The sequence below is a fragment of the Misgurnus anguillicaudatus genome, chromosome 4 (assembly GCF_027580225.2).
Source record: "Misgurnus anguillicaudatus chromosome 4, ASM2758022v2, whole genome shotgun sequence".
NCBI lineage: Eukaryota > Metazoa > Chordata > Actinopteri > Cypriniformes > Cobitidae > Misgurnus > Misgurnus anguillicaudatus.
In genome coordinates this window covers 5,921,375-5,946,544 of record NC_073340.2, presented here as the reverse complement: position 1 = coordinate 5,946,544, position 25,170 = coordinate 5,921,375, and the positions used below count along the sequence as shown (strand labels likewise).

The following is a 25,170-nucleotide window of genomic DNA, read 5'->3' as shown; positions in this document are numbered from 1 at the left end:
GCTATGTTGAGAAAAAATATATTTAAATGATTTTGCATTCTCTGACAGATTTGGTTGGGTAGTTATGATGTATGAAATTATGTCATTGTGGATTTAAATTGAGTTTGATTGTGTGTTCAGGTTTACTTTCTCTTTCCATTCGCGATCGCGCAAAGGTGCAAACTATACAGGAAGCAAGCAGTACTAATTTGTCATTGACGATCTGAAACTGTTGGGCAACATTTTCTCCAACGGCGTCCTGTCAGTCATTACTATCTTCAAAAATCTCTCGCAGCAAGTTTTAAAGTGATATAGATTGCATGTGCATTGAAGAGAATTGCTACAGTAGGCTACAGTATAGACCCCTTCACAGCTTACGTCACAGGCGGTTCCCACTGCGCATGTCGGGGTCAAAAGTTATTACAGCAGATTGAGTTGCGTATTATTCGGTATCGTCAAGTTTTTCAGGATACCTGCAGAATCTAAACCTCTTGAAAAGCACCCCCATTCTGGCCCCAAACCATGAAAATATCTACTTTCACTAAAAGGGCTGTTTCTACTAAACCATTTATAGTATAAGCATAACTGTGGTATCTATAGATAGAAGACACTTTGAGCTTCGTTTGCCATGTTTCAAAATTATTTTAAGATAAAAATTAAAAAAGTTAGAGAGGCTGAAGTACATTGTAATAAAAAATGTTTTTGCATAACATCTTTTTTAATACTAAAAATCTTAATGATAAATATGGGTGTGTAACCTAGAAATGCAATGATGACAAAGCCACAAGTCTAAAGAAGTTATATTTCACGTTTGGAGTCAATAGACCCAAAAATGAGGTTCTTGCAAGAGTTTTTGTAAGACTAGTGCCTTTTCTAAGTGCCAGTCAGCCACAAAATAAAAGTCTTTTGTTTACATGCATACACGTTCGTTCTTTTTATTGTTTATCCTTATATAAGCGTATAAAATGCCGTATCCATACCAGGAAATAAAGCTTCACACAAAGATCGTTGAATTCGTTATCTAATTGGCTACATGTTCTGTCTATCAATATTTTTCATGAAGTCATTGGAGGAACGCGCGAGTCAGATGACGTCACGATATTTGACAGCGCTGTTTGGATATTATGTATTATACTCCCGCCTACTTTTACAAACAAGTTTGACCGCTGGTTTTGAAAGCGAGTGTAATCCCATATACAAGTGTTACGATGTAAATAGTCCTCAGATTGTATATTATAATCTATTACAAGACGTGCATGTGAAATCTGATTATATTTCACGGATTATACGCATTTGTGGACAAAAATGGTCATTGGATGTACTTTGTTGGAGAGTTTTTATGGGTTATTCACACATGTGAAACAGACTGGATTTGATTCGCGTTCCTTATACCAGCACAAAGGTAAGACGTCAGCTTATTTTATGCATGTTGTCATCTGGACTTCTGTAACAAAATACTATATTTATGATGCTAGAGCACTTGTATCTCAAAACGTACACCATACACTGATGCTAAACCCTTAGACCTTTTAAACGATGTATAGCAATGTTATTATTATTGTTGTTTGTACAGGCTATATATATATTGTTAGCAGCATTAAAAAAACTGACGTCTTTCCGTCCACAAGCTAGTGCGCGTCGAGAGGTTAATTAAAAACAAAAAATACAACATCTGTGGCTGCAAGCAATTAAACGTGCAGACTGGGACAATGCAAAGATTAAAGATGCTTGTGTTTGTAGTGCTCACTTCATTTCAGCTAAGTCATGATTTTTCAGCCCTAAATGGTATGAACAGTTTGACCCCATGCTGCGCGCGCACCCGATAGTCATTCAATGTTTACAAACCTTGAAGGCGTCTATATGTGACTCCGTTGAGAACTCACTCTTAAAGCGACAGTAGCCCCTATTTTTCTGATCAGGAAAAATGATCCAATCTTTAACTGGAAAAACATTTTATGATCCATACTGTGAGTTTTGTGATCCATTGAACCACTATTAAATAGTGAGTATATCCAGTGTGGAGATGAGCAGGAACAGTTGGCTTGCATGGAAATCCAGATTTTTGGTTTGTTATAAAACAACAGCATCAAAAACAAGAAAAACAGAGCAAACATTGTGGTCAGTGGCCCTTTAGGCTTTGTATTGGCAAAATTAGGCCCGTGGTGAAAACCAATTGAGGAACGTCAAGTGGCATTTTCTTATCTGTGACTTCAGTTGAAGGACAACACCATAGTTTTTCAATATTTTACTATGTTCTTACCTCAACTTAGATGAATTATTACATACCTATCTTTTTTCAATGCGTGCACTTAATCTTTTTACAGCGCGTCGTGAATGTACACGCCGTCATGTGTTTTGATAGATGTTTTGTCTCAATATTCTACATTAAAAGAAATGTCTTTTTATACGGGTTACTTGCATTCATTTCGGGCTACCAAAAACTAAAGAGTGCATGCCCGAAGGGCTACAAGGCATTTCGATTTTTTCGAGCCCTGAGTAAACAGACAGCTGAAAGCAAAGCACAATGAACGCAACCTTCATCCGTACTTTAAATGCACAGGAATAAGTCAGTATTTTTTTGTGGTAGCTAATTTGTATTAATTTGTATGATGTAAATTGTGAATTGTATAAAAACGGTATTTTTTACAAAAAAAAAAAAAACTATACTGAAGCGGATGCACCCTAACCCCACACCCAATGTATAAATGATAACGTACAAATTCATATGAATTAGACATCACATTGCCATGACATTGTGTAGAAATATCAGCTTTAATCTGATTGTCTGGTTGTCTCTGTGAAGGAAAAAATGATAGAAAGATTGGAAGACAGTTTTCGCTTACTTGTTGAAGCTGAAGTGAACCTTGATGTCACAGCTCAGAAAATAGTAGTGTGAGAAGAAAGCACGCCTTGAAGAAAACTCAAGTATGAGCAGCTATTATTTCAATCCCAGACGTCAGTGATCTTGCTGTCTGCTTTTAAACAATTCTCAGCCTGGAAGAAAATTAAGAATTGTAAAAGATCAGATTTCTTCTGAAACATTATCATGCTTAACATATGTGGTTTTGTGCATTCATTTTTACATGTATGGCTGACTTTTATAAATAATTTATGTTTTTTGAAAGCAATATGACACACTCTCAGAATAAAGGTACAAAAGCTGTCACTGGGGAAGAAGTACCCTTTCAAAAAGTCCACCTTTATACCTAAAGAGAGCATATTAGTACCTATAGGGTTGTGCCGATAGATTAACGATAGACATATGGCCGATAGCGCTTGCCTTCATGATGATAGTTGACATGTTTACCTATTATAGTTTTAAATTATTATTATCATCATAGTTTCACATTAACATTACCATAACCAAAACTTGCGACACCAATGTGCATTGCATGCTTTTCCTCGCTTAAGAGAGCTTGTTGGCTTCTCCTCTTCGCACCTGAACTTGTAATGCACTTGTTTAGCACATTGACACTAGAGAGGTTATTATGCATGCAGGGGTTTAAAACCGGTGAGTGAGCTGTTCCCGTTCCCTGACACACAAGAAATTTCTGATGGCATCAAGAAGGTTGCGATTGTGACATTGTTGCCAGCTGCCCTTAGAGTAAATCATCTCTTGTTTTTTTCCACCAATCCAGTGGCTTGTCATAAATGAGTAAAAAATGAACATACTCACACCCCAATACTCACCCGCTGACGATAGTAGGATCTCACTATGGGGCATATCGCCCAACATTATTAGTACCTTAAAGGTACAGATTCATACCACATTTATTCATATGTGTAACCTAAGTGATGCATATTAGGATCTTTTTAAAGATCATCATCCCTTTGGTACCATTTTTTTATGAAAATGCACTTGTTTGACCAGTCTGAGCACTCCGTACCGGTCAGACTCACCCTGGACCACCTGCAGAGGTGTGAGCGAAAAATGTGCCATCTGAAGGTGGGGCGTGTTGTACAAAGTCGCCTCATTGAAAACCTTTTGATGCATGCCAGCACGCTTATGTGAATGTCTAAGTGGCATAAGCGATAGATCGACTAAGCAATAAAAGGGTTGTCTCACTGTGTCTCAAAAAGCAACAAATTTAAAAGGGCCATGAGCTCCAATGTTAAGAGAGCACAGTTGCGTTTGGGCACGGTTCAAAACAAGGCAACCATGCCAAATGTGAGTGTGCCCTTATAGTCACTTATGCATATGTTGTATACAGTATGTTGGCTTAAAAATCGAAAATTATATTATCTTTATTAGTAGTAGCATATTATATCACATCTTTTTTGAGATGTTACGCAATTCTGTCTTTTAAAAGCTATAATTTAGAAAGACCCATCTGAAGCTATTTAGCATACGAATTAATGCCTGGTATATTTAGCCACATTTCATTTAAGACTCCATTTACATTACTGAATAATCATTGCATATATAACATCTTTATTATCGTGTATGAATCATTATACTGTGCTATAGCTTACATATCCTCCCAGAATTGATGCACTTAAAGGTGACGGATGAAAGCTATTCATAGCCGAATCTCTGAAGGTTTCAGATTCCTCTTGACAGTTAAACAAAACCGCCTGTCTGTTTTATCATTGCATGCTAAAAATAATGAAAATCCTTTCCTTTGAGCATCAGATCATTAAGATTGTTGTTGATGCTAAATTTAGAAATGGCATTGCACGACAAGACTTATTATTATAAATCCAAATCCCACTGGATGTCAATGGATTTAATTAATTGAAGAAAATAATAACTAGCTTTTATCAAACTTAAGTACTACAGCAGATTAAATTTTTTAATCTTATGGATGGTGGTCTTATGTATTGTTTTTGTTTTTCCAGTGACAAACATTTAGATTAAAATTAAATTAAAATTAAATAAAGCTAAAAGAGCTTTCGCTAGTTAAACCCTTTTCAGAAATTATTATTGCTTTTTTATCAGGTTTCATTAACCTGAATGTGACCTTGTTCTTCATTCTCCGCAGACACTATTAGTTTCTTATATCCTGTGTTTTATAGAGTTCTCAAAACAGCTCTGTGGGCTTTTATATTTTTTGCAGTCCTTGTCATTTGGTCCATTACCTAACATCAAACCTGCAGCCTTCCTCTGCTTTCCAGAGGTCAACTGTTACTGTCTCAAATGACTCAGCGTTGGTTACATCAGTTCACCTGAAATGAAGTCAAGCACTTCACCCAATTGTTTTTCAAGTAATGTAAAAAAAATATAACCTATTTATTTACTGACCTTCATTTTGACAGTGATGTAACTTTGTGCCGGAAGTCAGTTATGTTTTATTAATGCACGGTAAAAAAAAATTTATTAACCTAAAGGCTTTGAGGACACCACTGTATCTCGTACATACGATTATCGTGTTTATTATAAAATTGCTGTCGCCTACTCTCAAATGACATAATTTTACAATATAGTAGTAGTTAACAGATTACATTACGGTTTAAAGTCACAGGTCAAATCATTTTCGGGGTCAGCAAAATAAAAATTGGGTGGGGGAAAATAAGAACATATCAAGAAATTACAAGCATATAAAAATAGAAAGTTATACATAAAGTAAGGTCTAACAGTAGTATTTGGGTATATAAATGGAATTGAATGAATAATAACAATGTCTTCATTCTATAAATAAAATATAATTTATATTTTTAAAGCTATAAGAGTCTACTGTTGTTTGATTAACATAATGACCCAAACAGTTTTATGATTTGTCTCTTTAAAGGAGTGGTCTACTCATTTTCAATATTAAAATATGTTATTGCCTTGACTGGGAGTTGTTGATGCATCCCTCTGTCGTCTGTGTGCGTGCACGTGGGCGCTGGAGCGCGCTGCGACGCTTCGATAGCATTTAGCTTAGCCCCATTCATTCAATGGTACCATTCAGAGATAAAGTTAGTGGCCAAACACATCAACGTTTTTCCTATTTAAGACGAGTAGTTATACGAGCAAGTTTGGTGGTACAAAATAAAACGTAGCGCTTTTCTAAGCGGATTTAAAAGAGGAACTATATTTTATGGCGTAATAGCTTTTTTGGGAGTACTTCGACTCGCGTGAAAAGTCCGGTCCCCTTCTCCCTCTCATAATGGGAGAGGGAGGGTGTTCCTGCGCCGAGTCGAAGTACTCCCAAAAGTGCTATTACGCCATAAAATGTAGCTCCTCTTTTAAATCCACTTGCTCTTATAACTACTCGTCTTAAATAGGAAAAACGTTGATGTGTTTGGTCACTTCTAACTTTATCTCTGAATGGTACCATTGAATGAATGGGGCTAAGCTAAATGCTATCGAAGCGTCGCAGCGCGCGCCAGCTCTTACGTGCACGCACACAGATGATAGAGGGATGTATCAACAATTCTTAGTTAAGGTAATAACATATTTTAATATTAAAAATGAGTAGACTATTCCTTTAAGACGGGATAAACACGGACAGCCTATTGACACACGGTTGAATTTCTATTTACGTTTACTGTAAGACATAATAACTAACAGTTTTTGTGGAGATATTTGCCAAGACTGGTATTTCGAGATAATTTTGTGTGTATGTGTCCTGTCATGCGAAGAGAGATTCTTGGTTTGAGTGCTTTTTGAAACGCACCTCTCCGTGTATGCACTTTTAACCAGTGTTGGGAGTAACGCATTACAAAATATAATATATTACAGTAATATATTCGTTTTTGCTGTAACGCAGTAATATAACGCATTACTAATAAAATTTTGGTAAAATTGTACTCGTTACAGTCTCAGTAACGCGTGTTACAACAATGCATTTCAAAATTAGACTGTTTTTTATTTTTGACCAATGCCTCGTGACCAGCATCCGCACAGGAAAAAGCTGCGGGTAAAATAGCATTGTTTACGGGTGCTGTATGCAGCATGTTCATTTTTACTTTAATTGTGGATTTGAGCTGCGATTTGGACGCGGTGCGAGTCAAATATAGACGCGTATTTCAAAGAGCCGCTTCTGGGAAGTCCGCGGCTGTATAAGCATTGACTAAAGTGGCCAGAATCAGGTTCGGTAGCGCCGCACACGCATGCAGTGTAAAAACATTTTGCGAACGAGAGCACTTAGTAAAAGCAACAGAAAGTTTCAACCGGTCTCTCATGCTGCTTGAATCCCAGAAGTAAAGAGACTTTTAAAAGGCTGTCAGTAAAATCCATATCAACACCAGCAATGACAAGGTAAGCTAACGTTGTTATGGTTACAGTCCATCCATATACATAATAGATTGCTATTCCTATGCGATCTACAGTTTTATTACAATCAGCAACCTAAACTACAACATAACATTAGTGTAGACTTAAATATGGTTATCTAAATATTAATTAGTACATTTAAACATCACTGTTTGAAGTTTTTACCAGCCTTTGTATGGGAGCCTATATGCATTGTTTGGCAAAAAGCAGTGTTCCTCTGTTTGTCTGTGTTGTATATGTTAGCCTACATGTAATCCTTATATTGGACTGAAATGAGCTGTATTCCTTGAGGCCTAATCCTCCAATAGCACTTTTTGATAAGTTGTGCATGCCAGGTTTGTGCTGTGAATCTGAATTAAAAGTGAATTAAAGAATAGAAATGAAAAGCGGTTGCGTGTCTTGCCATGTAATTAGTCTATAGGTTGCATTATAGTGGGCTGTATTGTGTTTGTTATGTGTACCATAATTTACCAGACTTTTACCAGATCATTTGTCTATGTTTATGATTCTGACAGTGATTGTTACTGTATTTTGCCATAAGTCTTCACTGTGCCTATTCAAAGCTCGAGGGCCAACACATAACTTCTAGATTTATACGCAGCAATAAACTGCATTTGAACATTTTATAATGCCTAGTCATACTTCTTTTATTTTGATGAAAGTAACTCAAAAGTAATGCAAAAGTAATGTAACTCAGTACAGTTACAGTAAAATTATTTTAGATTTAATTCAATGTAAACATTACTTAACACAACATATTTACACAACTTTTTTTTAGTTAACTAAGATTTTTAAGTTGAATTAAATTAAAATTTTAAAGCAATCAGGAATCTGGAATCTGATCTTGATCTGTCTGGATCTACTGTAAGATGTCTGAATGCACAAGGTCACATTGAATAAAAGCATCTCCTAAATGTGCTATATGCATTGAGAGTACAGTAGGAAACACATGTTTACAAGCCCATAATTTAATGCTGCTTTGATAACCATTATTTGTGTAAAACAAAAGGGATCACTTTAACTTGAGTGATTTCATACACCAAAGGCCTTTAGATTGCATTATACGAGTAAATTGTTAATAAAGATGCATAGTAATGCAAAAATTGGAGTTTAAAGTAATATTAGTTAGAACTAAATGAAAAAGTATTTCATTAAAAATTATTATTGTTCTTGTAGTGCATCGAGTCGTAGTGTTGTATCATAGTGGGGGAACTCATAAAACACAACACATTAAACCGATTATCTGTCCCACTATAGCTTAAAATAGAGTATTATGGATCTTTCTGCCCAATGAATGCACGTTTTTCTCAATAAAAAGGATAAAGGAACAAATTAAGGGTTTGACGCACATTCCCAAAATGATCGATAAGTCCACTTAATAGCATAATAACTGCTTTTCATTTCCCGGTGTCTCACTGGAGTGTGGAAATAAAAACTTCACAGATCTGCCATCTGTATTTATAGGCAGCTAAATGGAGGACAGTGGTCAATGTTTTGTCTATTTTTAAAGATTTTTTAGTAGTAAAACACACTTCTCATTGAAAACCAGCGACGTTAGTAAGTTTTTGTGTAAAGGTTTGAAATACACACTAAAGATTGGGGTTGTGGAAAAGTTTTTTTTAAGGATCTTGTCTGACTAGTACTAGGATTGAAACAACTGTATAGCTCAACTGGTAGAGTTTGGTGCTATCTGAACTAAGGAAATGAACTTTATTTGTACTGCTGAAATGTGTAGTATGAATGACACTGTAAATTGCTTCATGCCATCATTTAAATGTACATTTGTTCATTTTAATTTATGTTGTTGTACATTTCATGGAGACTGGGACAAAATCGTAATAGCCCAGATATACCCACCAGTTTGAAAACAATGTTTCTGATTCAAGACCTTGAGAGCTGACGGGGTTGTTGTGCTGTAGACTTCACGAACATCACCATGATCAAAAATGTTAAAATAACTACTTTTTAAGATGTACCCAGTCAAAACTAGGCATGTAAGAATCAACCGCAGGTTCAGGATATTATGACCTGCTATTTTTAATTAAGCGCAAATGGACATGACACAGACATTGGAATCACATATTACAACAAGATCCTGTGTGGGTTTGACCTGACCTGGCCTAAACTCTTTGTACCAAACAAGTCCGCCTGCCTGCTTTTACCAACTGTGCAGTAAAGCCTGAATTCTCAACAAGAAATTTCTGTTGACATCCTACGAAAAGTCCTTGAATATCATAAGACCTGAAAAGGTCACAAAAGGACTATAGACTCGATCCACAGTCATTCAAGTAAAGTGAATAGCAAAGCTTAGATAAACTTACTATCGTGAGCAATTCTAATGAGAAATATTTAAGCTGATATAGAAATTGTTGGCTTTGATAGCAGACTTTCCTATCATAGTAAATCTTGGCACAGTTTGTGACATTGTTGAGATATTTTCTGTAAAGGTGAAGGACCCTTAAGCAAAGTCTCTTTAATTTCATTAAATAATCTTGTTTTGCATTTAACCTTGTTAACCTGCTGTCCTTCACTCCCACATGTTATTTCATTACATTGAAAAAAATCATGTTTCCATTAAGATCGTTTTTATGGCTTGATCTTAAATATTATGCGTTGAATGTATTTTGTTACACTTATGAGTACAGAGGGGCAAAAGTAGTGAAAAAAGAGCCCAAAATTATAAATGCTACACTTTTGTTTGTGTCCCAGTTTTTCATGAGCGGAACTCAAAGATCTAAGACTTTTTCTATGTACACAAAAGGTTGATTTCTCTCAATTATTATTCACAAATCTGTCTAAATCTGTGTTAGTGAGCACTTCTTCTTTGCCGAGATAATCTATCCACCTCACATGTGCGGCATATCAAGATGCTGATTACACAGGTGTGCCTTAGGCTGGCCACAATAAAAGGCTACTATTTATTTATTTATTTATTTATTTATTTATTTATTTATTTATTTATTTATTTATTTATTTATTTATTTATTTATTTATTTATTTATTTATTTATTTATTTATTTATTTATTTATTTATTTATTTATTTATTTATTTATTTATTTATTTATTTATTTATTTATTTATTTATTTAGTAAGCTACTATATAATATCAACTAATGTTTCAGTGCCTTAAATCTGCCCAAGGTGCAGCCAGTACATTAGTCATGGCCCAGAGACCTAGAAAAATGAACACAATGGTCCTCTTCGTAAAATTGACCACCTCCCAGGTGGCTTTCAAAGGCAAAAGTGAGCAATGAAGTCCCACTTACTTTCTTTCAGTTTAGGTGTACAGCCAAAAAATACAGAGATAGAAGGCATAATTATTTCTTTTTTTGACTAAAAAGACAGAATTGTGAGGAAAAACTTCCCTGCTGATGGTGAAAATTAATTATGGACAGGTCAGGTTGTAGTGTGTCTGTTTGTGTGTTTGTACAGTCCTCTATGTCTATGCAGTCATATTAAATATAATAAGACACAAGCCTTTTCAGCTTTGCATTCTGTTTCAGTTTAACATTTGTTTTCTATATGAAGTATGAAAATACTCCAAGTAATAATGCACCACCATTTACATTTATGCATTTGGCAGATACTTTTACCCAAAGCAACTTACTGTGCATTCAGGTTATACATTTTATCATTATGTGTGTTCCCATGGTAACCCATAACCTTTTGCACTACTTACGCAATGTTCCACCAGTTGAGCTATGGTACATGATTGATCAACTTGAGTAGGTTAACTTATTGTGTATGGATTAACCAGTTCTTGCCATGAATATAGCTATAAATGCTGGAATGGTGTTAAGAATAAACAAACAAACAGTCTACACTCACCTACAGGATTACACCTGTTCAATTTTTCATTAATGCAATTATCTAATAATCAACCAATTACATGGCAGTTGCTTCAATGCTTTTAGGGGTGTGGTCCTGGTCAAGACAATCTCCTGAAGTCCAAACTGAATGTCAGAATGGAAAAAGAAAGGTGATTTAATCAGTTTTGAGCGTGGCATGGTTTTTGATGCCAGACGGACCGGTCTGAGTATTTCACAATCTGCTCAGTTACTGTGATTTTCACACACATCCAGTTCTAGGGTTTACAAAGAATGGTGTGAAAAGGGAAAAACATCCAGTATGTGGCAGTCATGTGGGCAAAAATGCCTTGTTGATGCTAGAGGTCAGAGGAGAATGGGCCGATTGATTCAAGCTGATAGAAGAGCAACTTTGACTGAAATAAGCACTCGTTACAACCGAGGTATGCAGCAAAGCATTTGTGAAGCCACAACACACACAACCTTCTCCACTACAAATAGAAAAGAGGCTACATTTTGCACAAGCTCATCAAAATTGGACAGTTGAAGACTGTAAAAATGTTGCCTGGTCTGATGAGTCTCGATTTCTGTTGAGACATTCAGATGGTAGAGTCAGAATTTGGCTTAAACAGAATGAGAACATGGATCCATCATGCCTTGTTATGACTGTGCAGGTTGGTGGTGGTGATGTAATGGTGTGTGGCATGTTTTTTTTTTTGGAACACTTTAGGCCCCTTAGTGCCAATTGGGCATCGTTTAAATGCCACATCCTACCTGAGCATTGTATCTGACCATGTCCATCCCTTTATGACCACCATGTACACATCCTCTGATGGCTACTTCCAGCAGGATAATGCACCATGTCACAAAGCTCGAATAATTTCAAATTGGTTTCTTGAACATGATAATGAGTTCACTGTACTAAAATGGCCCCCACAGTCACCAGATCTCAACCCAATATAGCATCTTTGGGATGTGGTGGAACGTGAGCTTCGTGCCCTGGATGTGCATCCCACAAATCTCCATCAACTGCAAGATGCTATCCTATCAATATGGGCCAACATTTCTAAAGAATGCTTTCAGCACCTTGTTGAATCAATGCCACGTAGAATTAAAGCAGTTCTGAAGGCGAAAGGGGGTCAAACATATATGGTGTTCCTAATAATCCTTTAGGTGAGTGTATGATCAAAGAACTAAAATGTAATGTCTAGTCTTCATCCAGATGTATGCATACATTTTTTCTTGCTTGAATAGCTGTTCGACAAAAAATGCCAGAACTTTATTGGATAAATAATAAATACAATATGCACTTTTAAAACTTGAATATAAGACCTGGATTATGTTTTAGGTAATAAAAGCGCTGAGCGTCTGATTTCATTTAAAATGGCAGTGTTTTTAGTGAATGACTTATTATTTTTCTGGGAAAAATATAATGCTGTCTGCTCTTATGGCGACTGAGACATTATATACATGTCCTAATTGGTGTCATGACAAAATCCCAGTGACTAAACAACTGAAGCAGCATGCATCCCATCTGTATCTTTAAATGAGCCAAACATAAGCCAAGATCTGTGAGAAATCCATTTCAACGTTATAATGGCCGGTTTTCACCCTGACCTACTTTCACTTTGACACAAATATCTTTTTTAGTCCATTTAAGTAATTCAAACACAGTGTAAGACGGGTGTACCTGTGGATGGAGGCAATCGGAAGTGTGGCGCTTTTCATTCAACTGTTATGTATTACGTGACAAGACAAACGCAGACTATATTGGGTATTTTTGGATTCATACTTTTTTGTTTTTAATGATGTGCCCTGTTTTTCATGTATCTCTTTCTCTCTGTGTCTTAGTATTACAGTAGCCATGAAGGGACAACCACGTTTGGACATGCTGGACAATGTACAGGTGTACTATACAGGAGCAGCTCTGGTGGCTTTCGGTTCTTTGTTTGTTATCAGCAGTTTCCTGGCCTTGGGTTTTACTGGCACCTTTCTGGGTAAATCAAACTATTCATTCATATTTCTGTATCCCATCCATCACTGCTGCTTTCAATTGGCTATGGAAAGCATCTTAAATAGGATTGACAGAGAATCACAAGCACATTTGTTGTAAGCTGCCACAGTTTTGAGAGCCTCTCACTGCTCTTTGTGAATAATAATGCCCATTATTATAGTAAACAGCAGCTGAGAGTTTCAGGATGAATAAATGATAGCATGAGATCAAGGAATTATAAAGATAATGTCACAAAATGTTTCACTGAAATACAGCAGAATCAACATGACTTTTGACATGGCATTTATGTTAGTAATAAATTCTGTGAATCAATTCAGATTTATTTCTATAGCAGTTCCTACAATTTTGCATTGCTACAAAGAGGTTTTACAGCAAATACATAGCAGTACAGGCAGTAGAGACAAAAGAGAAACAGAAATACAGAAACTTGTGATATATATACAAATATAATTATAATCAGTGTTAAATTATTTTAGTCATAGTCTTTTGACCAAATGCAATTTTGTTTTAGTCATATTTTAGTCATCTGCATTGTTTTAGTCGACTAAATACGATAAGGTTTTATTCAACTAATCTACATTAAAACATTTTCTCTACAAAAAAAACAGCTGGTACCAGTTAAATTCATTGCTGACTGTTGTTTGCTTCATATCAGTGAAATAACCAGTCAGGTCAATATTATGTGATTTATGTTTTGTATGTGCATTCTTGCAGTTTCAGAAAACATTTAAGCACAAAAAATTGAAAATACTTTATATAAAAAAATGTTTATCCACATAATTATATAGAAATAAGAAAATGATGGTGAAAATGGCTGGGTGTATTTCTTTTTGACCAAACGGACACAGTGCTGTAGTTGAGACTACCCAAAACGAGACCAAGATAAGATAAAGACTTTGAGAGGCGAGACCAAGAAAAGATCTAGACCAAAGACAGTCAAGACCTAGACCAGCATAAAGTGGATGGAATTGCATGGATATTGTGGGTCTTTGTATTAATATGTTGACAGATTTCTTTTTGGACAATCCCCAAGTCATCTCTTACTGGCACAGCAGTAACAAAAGAAATCAAATAAGAAATAAGTCAATGATTGCTTTAAAAGCCAGAAGTTTTTAAGTGTTAACACAAATCAAACAATGCACCAGCCATTTTGTGTAATTTCCGCAGTCCCTATTCTTGAAATAAAAGACCACTAAGGGCGCACTCACATTATCCAGACCAAACCATACCCCAGCATGATTGTCCCCCCTCCCTACTTCCCCAGGTGCACGCACTCCCACTGTACTTTTATCGATACGAGCCCGGGTGCACTTTCGTCATTAGGATGCGATTGTTTTGAACAAAGCAGGAAGTAAAGCTCTCTCTTAACTCTGGGACCCATCGTAATGTTAAGTCTGTGTTTTTTATTCAGAGTCGCTTGTTGTGCGATTACACCAAGCGTGCTGCACAAGCCTTGAAAAGTGAAGCCAAAACGTTTCGATCGCCCCCCGGTGACTGGTCCCAGTATAGGTCATAAAGCCCGCCTCCCACGTTATTCAATGGGACTTGAGACCAATTAAACAATTTAATTACACTTCAATTATCTTTTTTCCGAAGCTGGTTTCTGTCATTTACTGTAGTTTTTATCACGCTGATGTAAATTCAAATATTTGTTTTTAAAATAAGTTTAAAACAGAGAATTCACGGTATGAATTTGAAAAAAACATAATTAATATAATGCTGAACTACTGATTTTTTATTCTTGTTGTCAGTTATTTTCTACTTTTTAGAAATAAACAGATAAAAATAATTGCAATATCTTTTATTTAAAATATAATGCACATTTTTATTAAACAATAAATAAACAACAGTAAATAAAAATGTAAATAAGTATTGTTTTGTTCTCTTTATTATCAACTAATAACGTGACATGTGGTAAACAGTAAAGAAGAAGACTTTACCGTATCACAGTAGCCTACAATCAATAAAGCCACACAGTTGTAAGGGTTTATGACGAATCTCTGCGACAGCTCTCTGACTCATTTTCGTTCACTTCTTCCCCACATAGTGGACTCAATTGTCATTTGCTATATACAGTGTTGGGGGTAATGCATTACAAGTAACGCGCATTACGTAATAATATTACTTTTCTGAAGTAACGAGTAAAATAACGCATTACTTCAACACATCCTCATCCCATGGCGTCAATATTTGACGCCACTTGACCATGCGTCAACAGCCGACGCGGAGGGTATACCTTTCGCGTCATTTTTTGACGAACTGGGGACTTTAATACTATTAGGTACACGAAATTAAACAGTTGTCACCTGGCGTTGGGGTTAGGGTTAGGTTTGGGTAGGGATGTCATTATGTAAATCTAACCCTAAACCGACGTGAAAATGGTAAGAAAATAGGAAAGAGAATGCAACGGACTTAATAGTATTGAAGTCCCCAGTTCGTCAAAAAAATGACGCGAAAGGTATACCCTCCGCGTCAACTGTTGACGCATGGTCAAGTGGCGTCAAATATTGACGCCATGGGGTGAGACTGGGTTGATTACTTTTATAAATGTACACATTCATATTTGAGTTACTTTTTAAAAAAAGTAATTTGAGTTACTTTTCAGTTTAATTAATTTAAAAATAAAATAATGTAGTGAATTAAACTGAACATATTAACGTAGAATTATGCACTCCGTGCACATGAGCGGGAACAGTTTGAGTCAAAAACGGAGATAGCAGGGCAGAACATTTTTGCGATCATAAAAAACACCTGCAAGGCCTGAAAGAGATCAATCCTTAGCCAAGTAAGAAAAAGTAACGCAAGCAATACTTTCCATGAAAAGTAACTAAGCAATGCAATTAGTTACTTTTTTGTGGAGTTACTTAAAGGCGGAGTCCATGATGTTTGAAAGCCAATGTTGATATTTGAAATCACCTAAACAAACACGCCCCTACCCCAATAGAATCTGGACCTTCTGTTGATAGACCCGCCCCACACATACGCAAACCGGCATTTGATTTGATTTGATTGGCTATAAGTGTGTTTTGGTAGTCGGCCCGTCTCCTTTTCCAACGCGTTTTTCAAACATCGTGGACTCCGCCTTTAATATTGTAATGCATTACTTTTAAAAGTAACTTTCCCCAACACTGGCTATATAGGGAATAAAGAATAAGTGAACGAGGGAGTGGTTTCGGACGCAGCTCTTGTCTGTAGTACTGAAGTAACTGATGAGACGTTAGCAGATCACCTGCAAGCTGCACCTGAGGAGCATCAGCTCTGCTTATTTGTGACCCTGCGCTATTTTTATCTGCTTATTAGATTGTGAAGTCATCGTGGAAATGAGCTGTTGTGCCTGTGTTATTTAATTTGTGCCTTTTTAGTAAATACCCCGCAGATATTTCCACTTCCATCCGTACTTTTTTGGAATTGTACGTTTATGCTAATTTGCCCCGTTTAATAAATCTGGCCCTTAATGCTCTGTGAGGCAAGATTTGCTGACAAATTTTGTGATTTCTTGTCCTCACACCTCTAAACCTGACTTATTTTGACCATGTTGTACTATTAGTTTAGTTGTCTCACATAAAGACTATATATAACTTAAAGAGTAGTTAAAAGTAGGTCATGATACAGTAGCATCATGTCACGTTAGCTTTTATAAAATATATTATTGGACCTTTTGATTGTATTTAAAATTTTAACCTCACAGGGCCTTTTGATGTGACCCCTTGTATCCATTTTGAAAAGTCCTTAATTTTTAATGAATGTGTTAAATAATAATAATAGTAATAATAATTATTATTATTATTCTTATTTGTAGTTTAATACAATATGTACAAACAGTTCAGCTTGTTTTGTCATAACACACAGTTACTTCCGAATAGCCATCAATGGAAAAGACAGAATTGATGCTTTTCCACCCGTTGAGCTATTACATTATTCACTATGTAATCGGGTGAATATTGTTTTGTACTTGTGAATGAATCGCCCCTTTTTCATTCAGAACAGGTGGGCAATTTATTCTGCGTCTTCTCCACCCTGAGCAATCTCAGTGCTCCACTGTGTCAGAGTTTATATAAGAGAGATTAATTAATGTCCCGAAAATGAAACCCAAATAAAAGAACTGCTAGAAGCTTGAACAACCAGGTGGATGTTATCAGAGCTTTTTCTTAAACTAGGTCAGAGAGAAAGAGAGGAGTGTTTAAATCCAGATATGACGGGTTGGTTACATAGCCCCTGTGACAAAAGGTTGCTCTACTTTTTTTTTAAAGGGTCTTTGCAAGGTTTTGGAAGTGGACCACAAATTCAGACCGGTATTTTACAGTATGTAGGTTGACCTGAAAGAAGCGACTGTCATAGAGTCAGAGTGTTTACAGTATTTTACTGAGTAATGTGTGCAATTTAATTATAATCTCACAAAAATGCTATTAAGGATTTTTTTAAGGAATATCAGGAAAACAGTGATTTTGAGAAGCTTTTACTTGGTCATAAAGTTTCCTAAAAGCTTGTCATTAGACTAGATCAACATAATTAATCCTTGTCTATATGAAACAGTGGGACAGTGTATTACAACAGCACATGTGCTGTATTTTTCCTAAGAATTCAACTCATGAATCTGGCATTCTACAACTTGTGGTCATTTGATGAGAAGTCTGACCTCTGTTTTACTGTATGCTATCCGAGTTTATTCATAATTTTGAATTAAACCATTGAATTTTCATGTGATGATTTGCCTTAGGCAGGCGTGATCAGTCCGGTTCCTGGAAATCTTCTTGTAAAGTTTAAATCCAGTGTTTGCATCACATTTTGTAAATGCATGTGGATGCACGAATGTACATAAAAAATGGATAATAATTACGAAAAATAACAAAGAAAGCCATTGAAGACACTAATAAATGAGTTCAAGTAATAGTCCAGTTCAAGGGTGTACCACAAGCACTGCACTTCTCGCCCGGTGTGTGAACACCTTTACCTGAGACCTATACTTGAGAGAACTCGGTGACTACATTTATATGCACACAAATAATGCAAACATATTTCCAATAATCATAAGGACTTAAAGTTATATGTTTACTTGACCGGCTTTGCGTCGTGCCACATTTCCACCTTGGTGTGCATTATTTTCTTATAATTCAATGGCCCGTTGTCAATTATTCCTTACATAAACCACCCCTCTCAAACGGATTTGATATTTAATCGGTTTGGGTCTTTTTATTCTGATTCAGGTGTTTACATTAAGTATTTTCATACGGATTGAACATTTAAACCAATTACAATTGTCCATGTAAACGCAGTTAGTGACTGAGTGAACAGAAAGCATTTTTTCACACAAGCTAAAAATTATTTTATAATAATACATGTGTGTTAGATTAGAGCTAGATCAATTCTATCTGATGTATCTGGGTTCACTGGATTTACAATGACGGCTGTTTTTTTACCTTCTTTAAACAGGGGACTATTTTGGAATCCTAATGGATCAGAAGGTGACCGGGTTTCCCTTTAATGTGATGGACAACCCGATGTACTGGGGCAGCACTGCTAACTACTTTGGCCTGGCCTTGATGTAAGTCTGCATTCATGGAACACCCTGTTCTGCATTAACCAATCCACAAACCCATTTATAGTTTGGCCTAAAAGAAAACATTGGTAAAAATGCTTTTAAACTAATTATTATAGTTTCAACCAATCAATCTATATTATCATCTCTAATATCTCAACATTTTTAGGGTTAACCCAATTGCTGGGTTCATCCCTTTTTGATCCAACGTTGGGTTGAAAATAACCCAACATGTTGTAGAGCAGTGGTTCTCAAACTGGGGGCCCGCGAGATGGTGCCAGGGGGGCCCCAGTTTTATGACATTTTATAAAATAAATTAATTTGTCATGAATTCTGTGCAATTAAACCTAAAAAAAAATAAGGCTACTAACCAACAGCACTACTTTGTATCATTCAATATGTTTTGTTTAATTAAAAGTTGAACAGTTTTTTGTCATACATTTTCTTTGGGGCGGCCACGAAGGAATTTGCCGTAGACAAGGGGGGCCGCACGATGAATACGTTTGAGAACCACTGTTGTAGAGTGTACATTACACAAAAAATAATTTGATCAATTTCACAAATTTCCCTACATATCATTTGATTGGTAATGAAATATTTTTTTTACATCATTACAGATTTTCCCTTCATAAAATTTTCAAACAACTAGTTTAGTTCAAGTTCTGCCTTATATTTTGAATCAATACACTGTAAAAAGAATACTGGTTGCAATTGGCAAGTAAGTTGATGTAGTCTAGTTTAGCGTAAACTTACTGTAGATTTAATCACAGATAAAATTCTATATTGTAATTTTTTATTACAATATTAATCACAGTACTGTAGTTGCAATTAGAGTAATAGAATTCTGTATTTTTTAACACAGCAAACAGTATATGCATTTAAAAAATTAAATATTGTAAATCCTAAAGTGAAATGAAAATGTGTTTGGAAATTTGGCACATGACTGGTTTGGCTACTGTATGGAATAATCAAGCAGAACGGGGCAGAGGCTGCCTCTGACCTCCTGAGCTCAACAGCGCTCCACATTTTACCCATTTAATTTGTGGTGAAAAATGGAATTGCAGCGAGCCCCAACTGAGAGCCAAATGGGCAGATTTCAGTCTGTATTAGACTACCACCCTTAGCCTGAAATGCATAAGGACACTGAAGCTCTTGTTTTTTGTGTTTTGCATGCGTTCAGTCATTTAAATGTAAAACTTATACCACTAGCATTTAATCATAGGTTTGTCGTTCAGTCAAAGGCACAATTTTAGATTCATTTTGCAATGGTAGTCCTTTTCTAAACTATTAAAATGTTGCCAAATAAGAAGATATTGTGAATGGCTTCAGCTAGAAAACTGCTCCCAATAAGTGACAAAATAATGCGAACAATTTCCTATTTATGTGTTGTGATTTGTATAGTCACACCGTGTACCGGGTGCTGCGAGCAAATCGCTCTGTCTTTTGAGAATGTAGTTCCCAGTATATATATATATATATATATATACTATACAAATCCCAACACATAAATAGGAAATTGTTCTCGTTATTTTGTCACTTATTGGGAGCAGTATGCTAGCTGGAGCCATTCACTTCCAGTCTTTGTGCTAAGCTAGCGGGGGCTGCGTCAGACCGAGTTACAGCACGCACGGAGATGAGAAAGGTATGTATGGACATATCTAACTCTGGGGGATACGCTGAATAAGCTAAATTCCCAAAATCTGGGTGTGTTCCTTTAACATTTAATGTGTTTTTTCTATGCTTGCAAACACTTGCCAGTTAATGTGGATGTCCTTCTCCACATCTCTCTCACTTTAACTGTCGACCCTAAAGTAAGGATGTCAGGTGAAAATGCTTATATAAGAGAAATAGTGAAAAGTAATAAGCAACTATACCTTTCTGAAGTAAAAAATTGGACTAAATGTGTGCACGTCAGTGTGTGTCATGTCAGTTAATCCATTTCAGAAAACACTCCCCTGCTAAAAAAGATTGAATTATGATTGACAGGATAAATATATATTTACTGTAGAATTTATCCACCACCACAATTTATTCATGATGCTTTGAAGATTTACAGCAACTTTCTTTAATAAATGTTCTACAGTAAAAATCTGTTCATGTTACAGTAATAATGCTGTAAAAACTACAAAAATGTGTTACAGTGTTCTTTTGGACACAACTATACTGTAAACGTGTTCGTAAATACACTACGCAACAAACAATCCGTAGATAATAATTTAAAAGTTTCAGTATAGTCTCTGATATTAAAAATGAAATAAATATGCTAATCAACTTCGATTTGATCATGGTGACACATCCACCGGTGTCATGCTGAACTCCCCGGGTATATCCGAATGTTTTAACTATGAACTCATTAATAAACCAAAGTCTCATCTCAAAATCCCCAGTACACCTATTACCATTCCTCCATGGTCCCATCATAACTGTGTGTTACAGTGAGAAAGAGCCGACACTCTTTGAGATAAGCGGCTGTTATTTTCAGTAATAGATTTCTCAAGAGCAATATGCTGCTATTTCTGGATTTTCTCCCACCCAGATAACACATGCGAGCGCGAGTGATGTCTCGCTGGCTGATAAATCTCTTTATTAGCATTGCAGAATCTCATGCTGAGAAAGAAATGTGAGTAATTTGGAAATGACTTAATAATGCAAGAAATAATTTTTATACAGAATTTACGCAACTGTGACGACAAAATGCTGAAGCTAAACAAGCCATCCATATCAGAATTAAAAAAAGTTGAAGTGGGTCTGCATGTGATCACCTTGACAACGGTGACCAGTCTGCTGATGACTGGCTTCTTTGGTTGCTAGGCAGCAACTGATGGAGCAAGTGACCCATGGTCTACTAAACTATAAACCTTTTTACTGTTTGCTATTCTGTCTCTGTGTGTGTCTCCTTCCGTCTTACGGTTTACTATTCGTTTCTAAAATCGATCAAACAATCTCTCCCCATGTGCTTGTGCGTCAGACACCCCAGAGAGAAAAGAGGCTGGTTGCTAACCTTGCGTAGAAGTGAAATTTGAACACTTGTAGCCAATTCACCCGCTTTGGAAACATTTGTGACAGCATGAATATTTCTGTTTGTTCATTGTTGCATGCAACCCATGGTGATAAAATAATAGCATATATTGTGTTTAGAAAATATAATATTGGATGATTAGCTTAAAGGATTTGTCCATTTTCTTAACTCTTTCCCCGCCATTGACGAGATATCTCGTCAATTAAGAGAAAACGCTTCCCCGCCAATGACGAGTATTTCCGTCTTTCCGCAATACCGCTATTATCCTCTATTATCCCTTCCGCAACTTTTTAAAACGGAAGTATTGCTCTATGGCAAGCTGCTGCATGTCCGTGTCTGTTTTAAAGATCGCTCTGAATGGGATCTCTATGAAAAGTCCGTCACAAAAATTGAATTATCTCTGCTTTTTGCTCAAAATGTGGTGTTTTTGCAGAAACCTACCCATATACAAAAGCTGATTACAAAAGAACTACTAAAGGTAGGATGAAACGTTTTTTTTTTTTTTGTTTGAAAGCAGAGGGTCTGTTATTTCATTTGGTATATTGTATGTTTATATACCTGAAGAAGAACATTTTCTGGAAGGCATTAAACTTTTGTGAAAATCATGAAAAACGCTGGCGCTGGCTGGCAACTTTTTAAAAAAACGCTGGCGGTGAAAGAGTTAAAACAAATCCAGATAATTTACTCACCACCATGTCATCCAAAATTGTTTGTTTTGATTTTTGGCGAAAACATTTCAGGATTTTTCTCATTTTAATGGACTTTAATGGACCCCAACATATAACAGTTTTAATGCAGTTTAAAATTGCAGTTTCAAAGGACTCTAAACGAGCTCAAACGAGGCATAAGGGTCTTATCTAGCGAAACGATTGCCATTTTTTACAAAAAAAAATGCACTTTTAAACCACAACTTCTTGTCTATCTCCGTTTCTGTGACGCGCCAGCGCGACCTCACATAATTGCGTAATGCCGTGGAAAGGTGTTACATATATGAAACGCACATTTGCGGACCATTTTAAACAATAAACTGACACAAAGACATTAAGTAGTATCATTTGACATACAACAACGTCAGAATGGTCCTCTTTCTCCACACTTGTAAACATTGCGGCGTAGTTTCGATACATCATCCATGACCTCTTCACGTAATGACGTATTGTGTGAGGTCACGCTGGCGCATCACATGACCGAAGATAGACGAGAAGTTGTGGTTTAAAAGAGCATATTTTTTATTTTTCTAGATAAGACCCTTATGCCTCGTTTGAGATCGTTTAGAGTCCTTTGAAACTGCTATTTTAAACTGCATTAAAACTGTTACGTGTTGGGGTCCATTAAAGTCCATTAAAATGAAAAAAAAATCGTGGAATGTTTTTCTTAAAAACATAATTTCTTCTGGACTGAACAAAGAAAGACATCAACATTTTGGATGACATGGTGGTGAGTAAATTATCTGGATTTTCTTTTCAAGAAAATGGACTAATCCTTTAACTAGTTTTTCTTGATAATTATCAAAATAATTGTTAGTTGGATCTAAAAAAAAATCTCAAATTCAAGTAAACTTTTCTCTCAAGTAGATAATCATATGATATAATTTTCAATGTAAAGAAAAATAGTTTTGGACCACACTGTGGAAAAGAATTTAACTGTGATGCTTATTAAAAGGATGTGTTAATAAATGATTTTTGCATTCTGCCTACTTTTTGTTTCCACACATTAAGACCCAAGCGACAAAAAAGGAAATGTTATTAAGACGTCCACCAATGTTCCACGTAAGCACACCTGCGCAGGGCACACTATCTCTCTCTCTCTCTCTCTTTTAATGTGTTTCCAAGCCCCCTCATATGTCGTCTAAACCTCTTTTGCTCAGGAAAAGCGTATGCAGTACGCCAACTCAGGGCACATACCTAAAAGATCATTAATAGTCCTTCTTCCCTCAATGTTTTAACCTGTGCACTTTACTATCTTCTCTTCTTACTGAAAGATCACTGAAGCTTTTTATTACATGCACCCCCCAGAACCTTTCTCATTTGGAAAGTTGTTTACTCTAGGTAAATAAAGATGAAGTAATACGTGAAATGATTTGGATTTTATATTTTGTAAACTTGAAATGGAGGAAATGCAATCTAATTCACTTAAAGATGCTTTCAGACATCTTGTGTTCAGAAAAACAGTCAGGTTTTTTGGGTTTATGTGACTGCCTAATGCTGAAACTCAGACAACATTCCCAAAGCAAATTCACAAATTGTATGCATTTATTTCACCATCTACAATAAAGCAGTTGCAAAGTTATTATGGCCACTCAATGCCATACACTTTAAGTGTAAAATACCGAACTTGTCCTTTAACGTTTAATGTGTTTTTTCTATGCAAACACTTACCAGTTAATGTGGATGTCCTTCTCCACGTCTCTCTTGCTTTAACTGTCGACCCTAAAGTAAAGACGTCAGGTGAAAATGCTTATATAAGAGAAATAGTAAAAAATAATAAGCAACTATACTTTTCTGAAGTAAAATTGGACTAAATGTGTGCACGACACGTCAGTATGTGTCATGTCGGTTAATCCAACCTGTGCACTTTACTATCTTCTCTTCTTACTGAAAGATCACTAAAGCTTTTTATTACATGCACTCCCTACCAAGTTGATATGACCTGCACCATCTACAGTAAAGCAGTTGCAAAGTTATTATGGCCATAATGCCATACACTGTAATCCCGGACAAGTTGAATTTACTTAAAAAAATGGAGGAAAGTTGTACAAGAGTATTTAACCTAAAATTTCTAGTAATTCCAAAATAATTCAGCAAGTACATTCAACGTTAGTTGAAGTTGATTTAACTTGAAATAATTTGTTTTATCAATTGCTCTGTCACAACATCTCCACTTATGGCACTTTTCCATTCCATAGTACTCCACAGTTTGGATCAGGTCAGCTTACTTTTGTGCAGTGTTGGGTAAATTACTGAAAATTAGTAATTAGTTACTTCTTTTAAAAGTAATTGAATTACTCTACCAGTTACTGTATATCAAAAGTAATTAGTTATTAGGGAAAGTAACTTTTAAGTTACTTTTATGTCTGCTTTTTAAATGTAAATATGAACAGTACTGAACAGTCAAACAATAAAATTATATTGATGGGCTATTTTACACGTAAGACTCTAATATATCACATACTGTAGGATCCTATATTGCTTTAGATTCAGCTTTTGAATATTTTTTTAGAAATTATCTTAATATGTAAGCTTAGTTTATTTATGTAATTATTTAGTGCATTTAGACAAACATTCTGTATGTTTACGTTGAAAATATATAATGTGTTAAAACTGTATACTATCTCTTTAAGAATTTGGGGACAATTGTGTCAACGTGTCATTTAAAAAAAATATATATATATAATTTTTCTGATTCCATATTTATTTTAATAAGTCAGAAACGTCTCTGATGTGTCCTGCTGACAGGCGCGGTGTGCTCGTGCAGCAGCTGATGCAAATCATGTGTCCTCCGAAGGCTAGACCGTCTCATATAAGTTTTCTTTGCAGACTTCTGAGGCTTCCACCTTGAAAGACAGAGTGCTCACCTTTTAAGGTCGCATGCTTAGCAGGTCGCATCCCTTGAATTGG

General features: G+C 35.8%; 1 protein-coding gene across 2 annotated transcripts in view; it reads left to right on the top strand.

The window, feature by feature from the left end:
- pemt (phosphatidylethanolamine N-methyltransferase) overlaps positions 1 to 25,170 on the top strand; it is a 73,760-nt gene that overhangs the window by 33,485 nt on the left and 15,105 nt on the right. For both annotated transcript variants that reach the window (XM_055176715.2, XM_055176714.2), the window contains exons 4-5: positions 12,836 to 12,981; positions 18,429 to 18,540. In XM_055176715.2, coding sequence (XP_055032690.2) covers positions 12,836 to 12,981; positions 18,429 to 18,540 — 258 coding nt within the window. The remainder of the gene's footprint in view (positions 1 to 12,835; positions 12,982 to 18,428; positions 18,541 to 25,170) is intronic.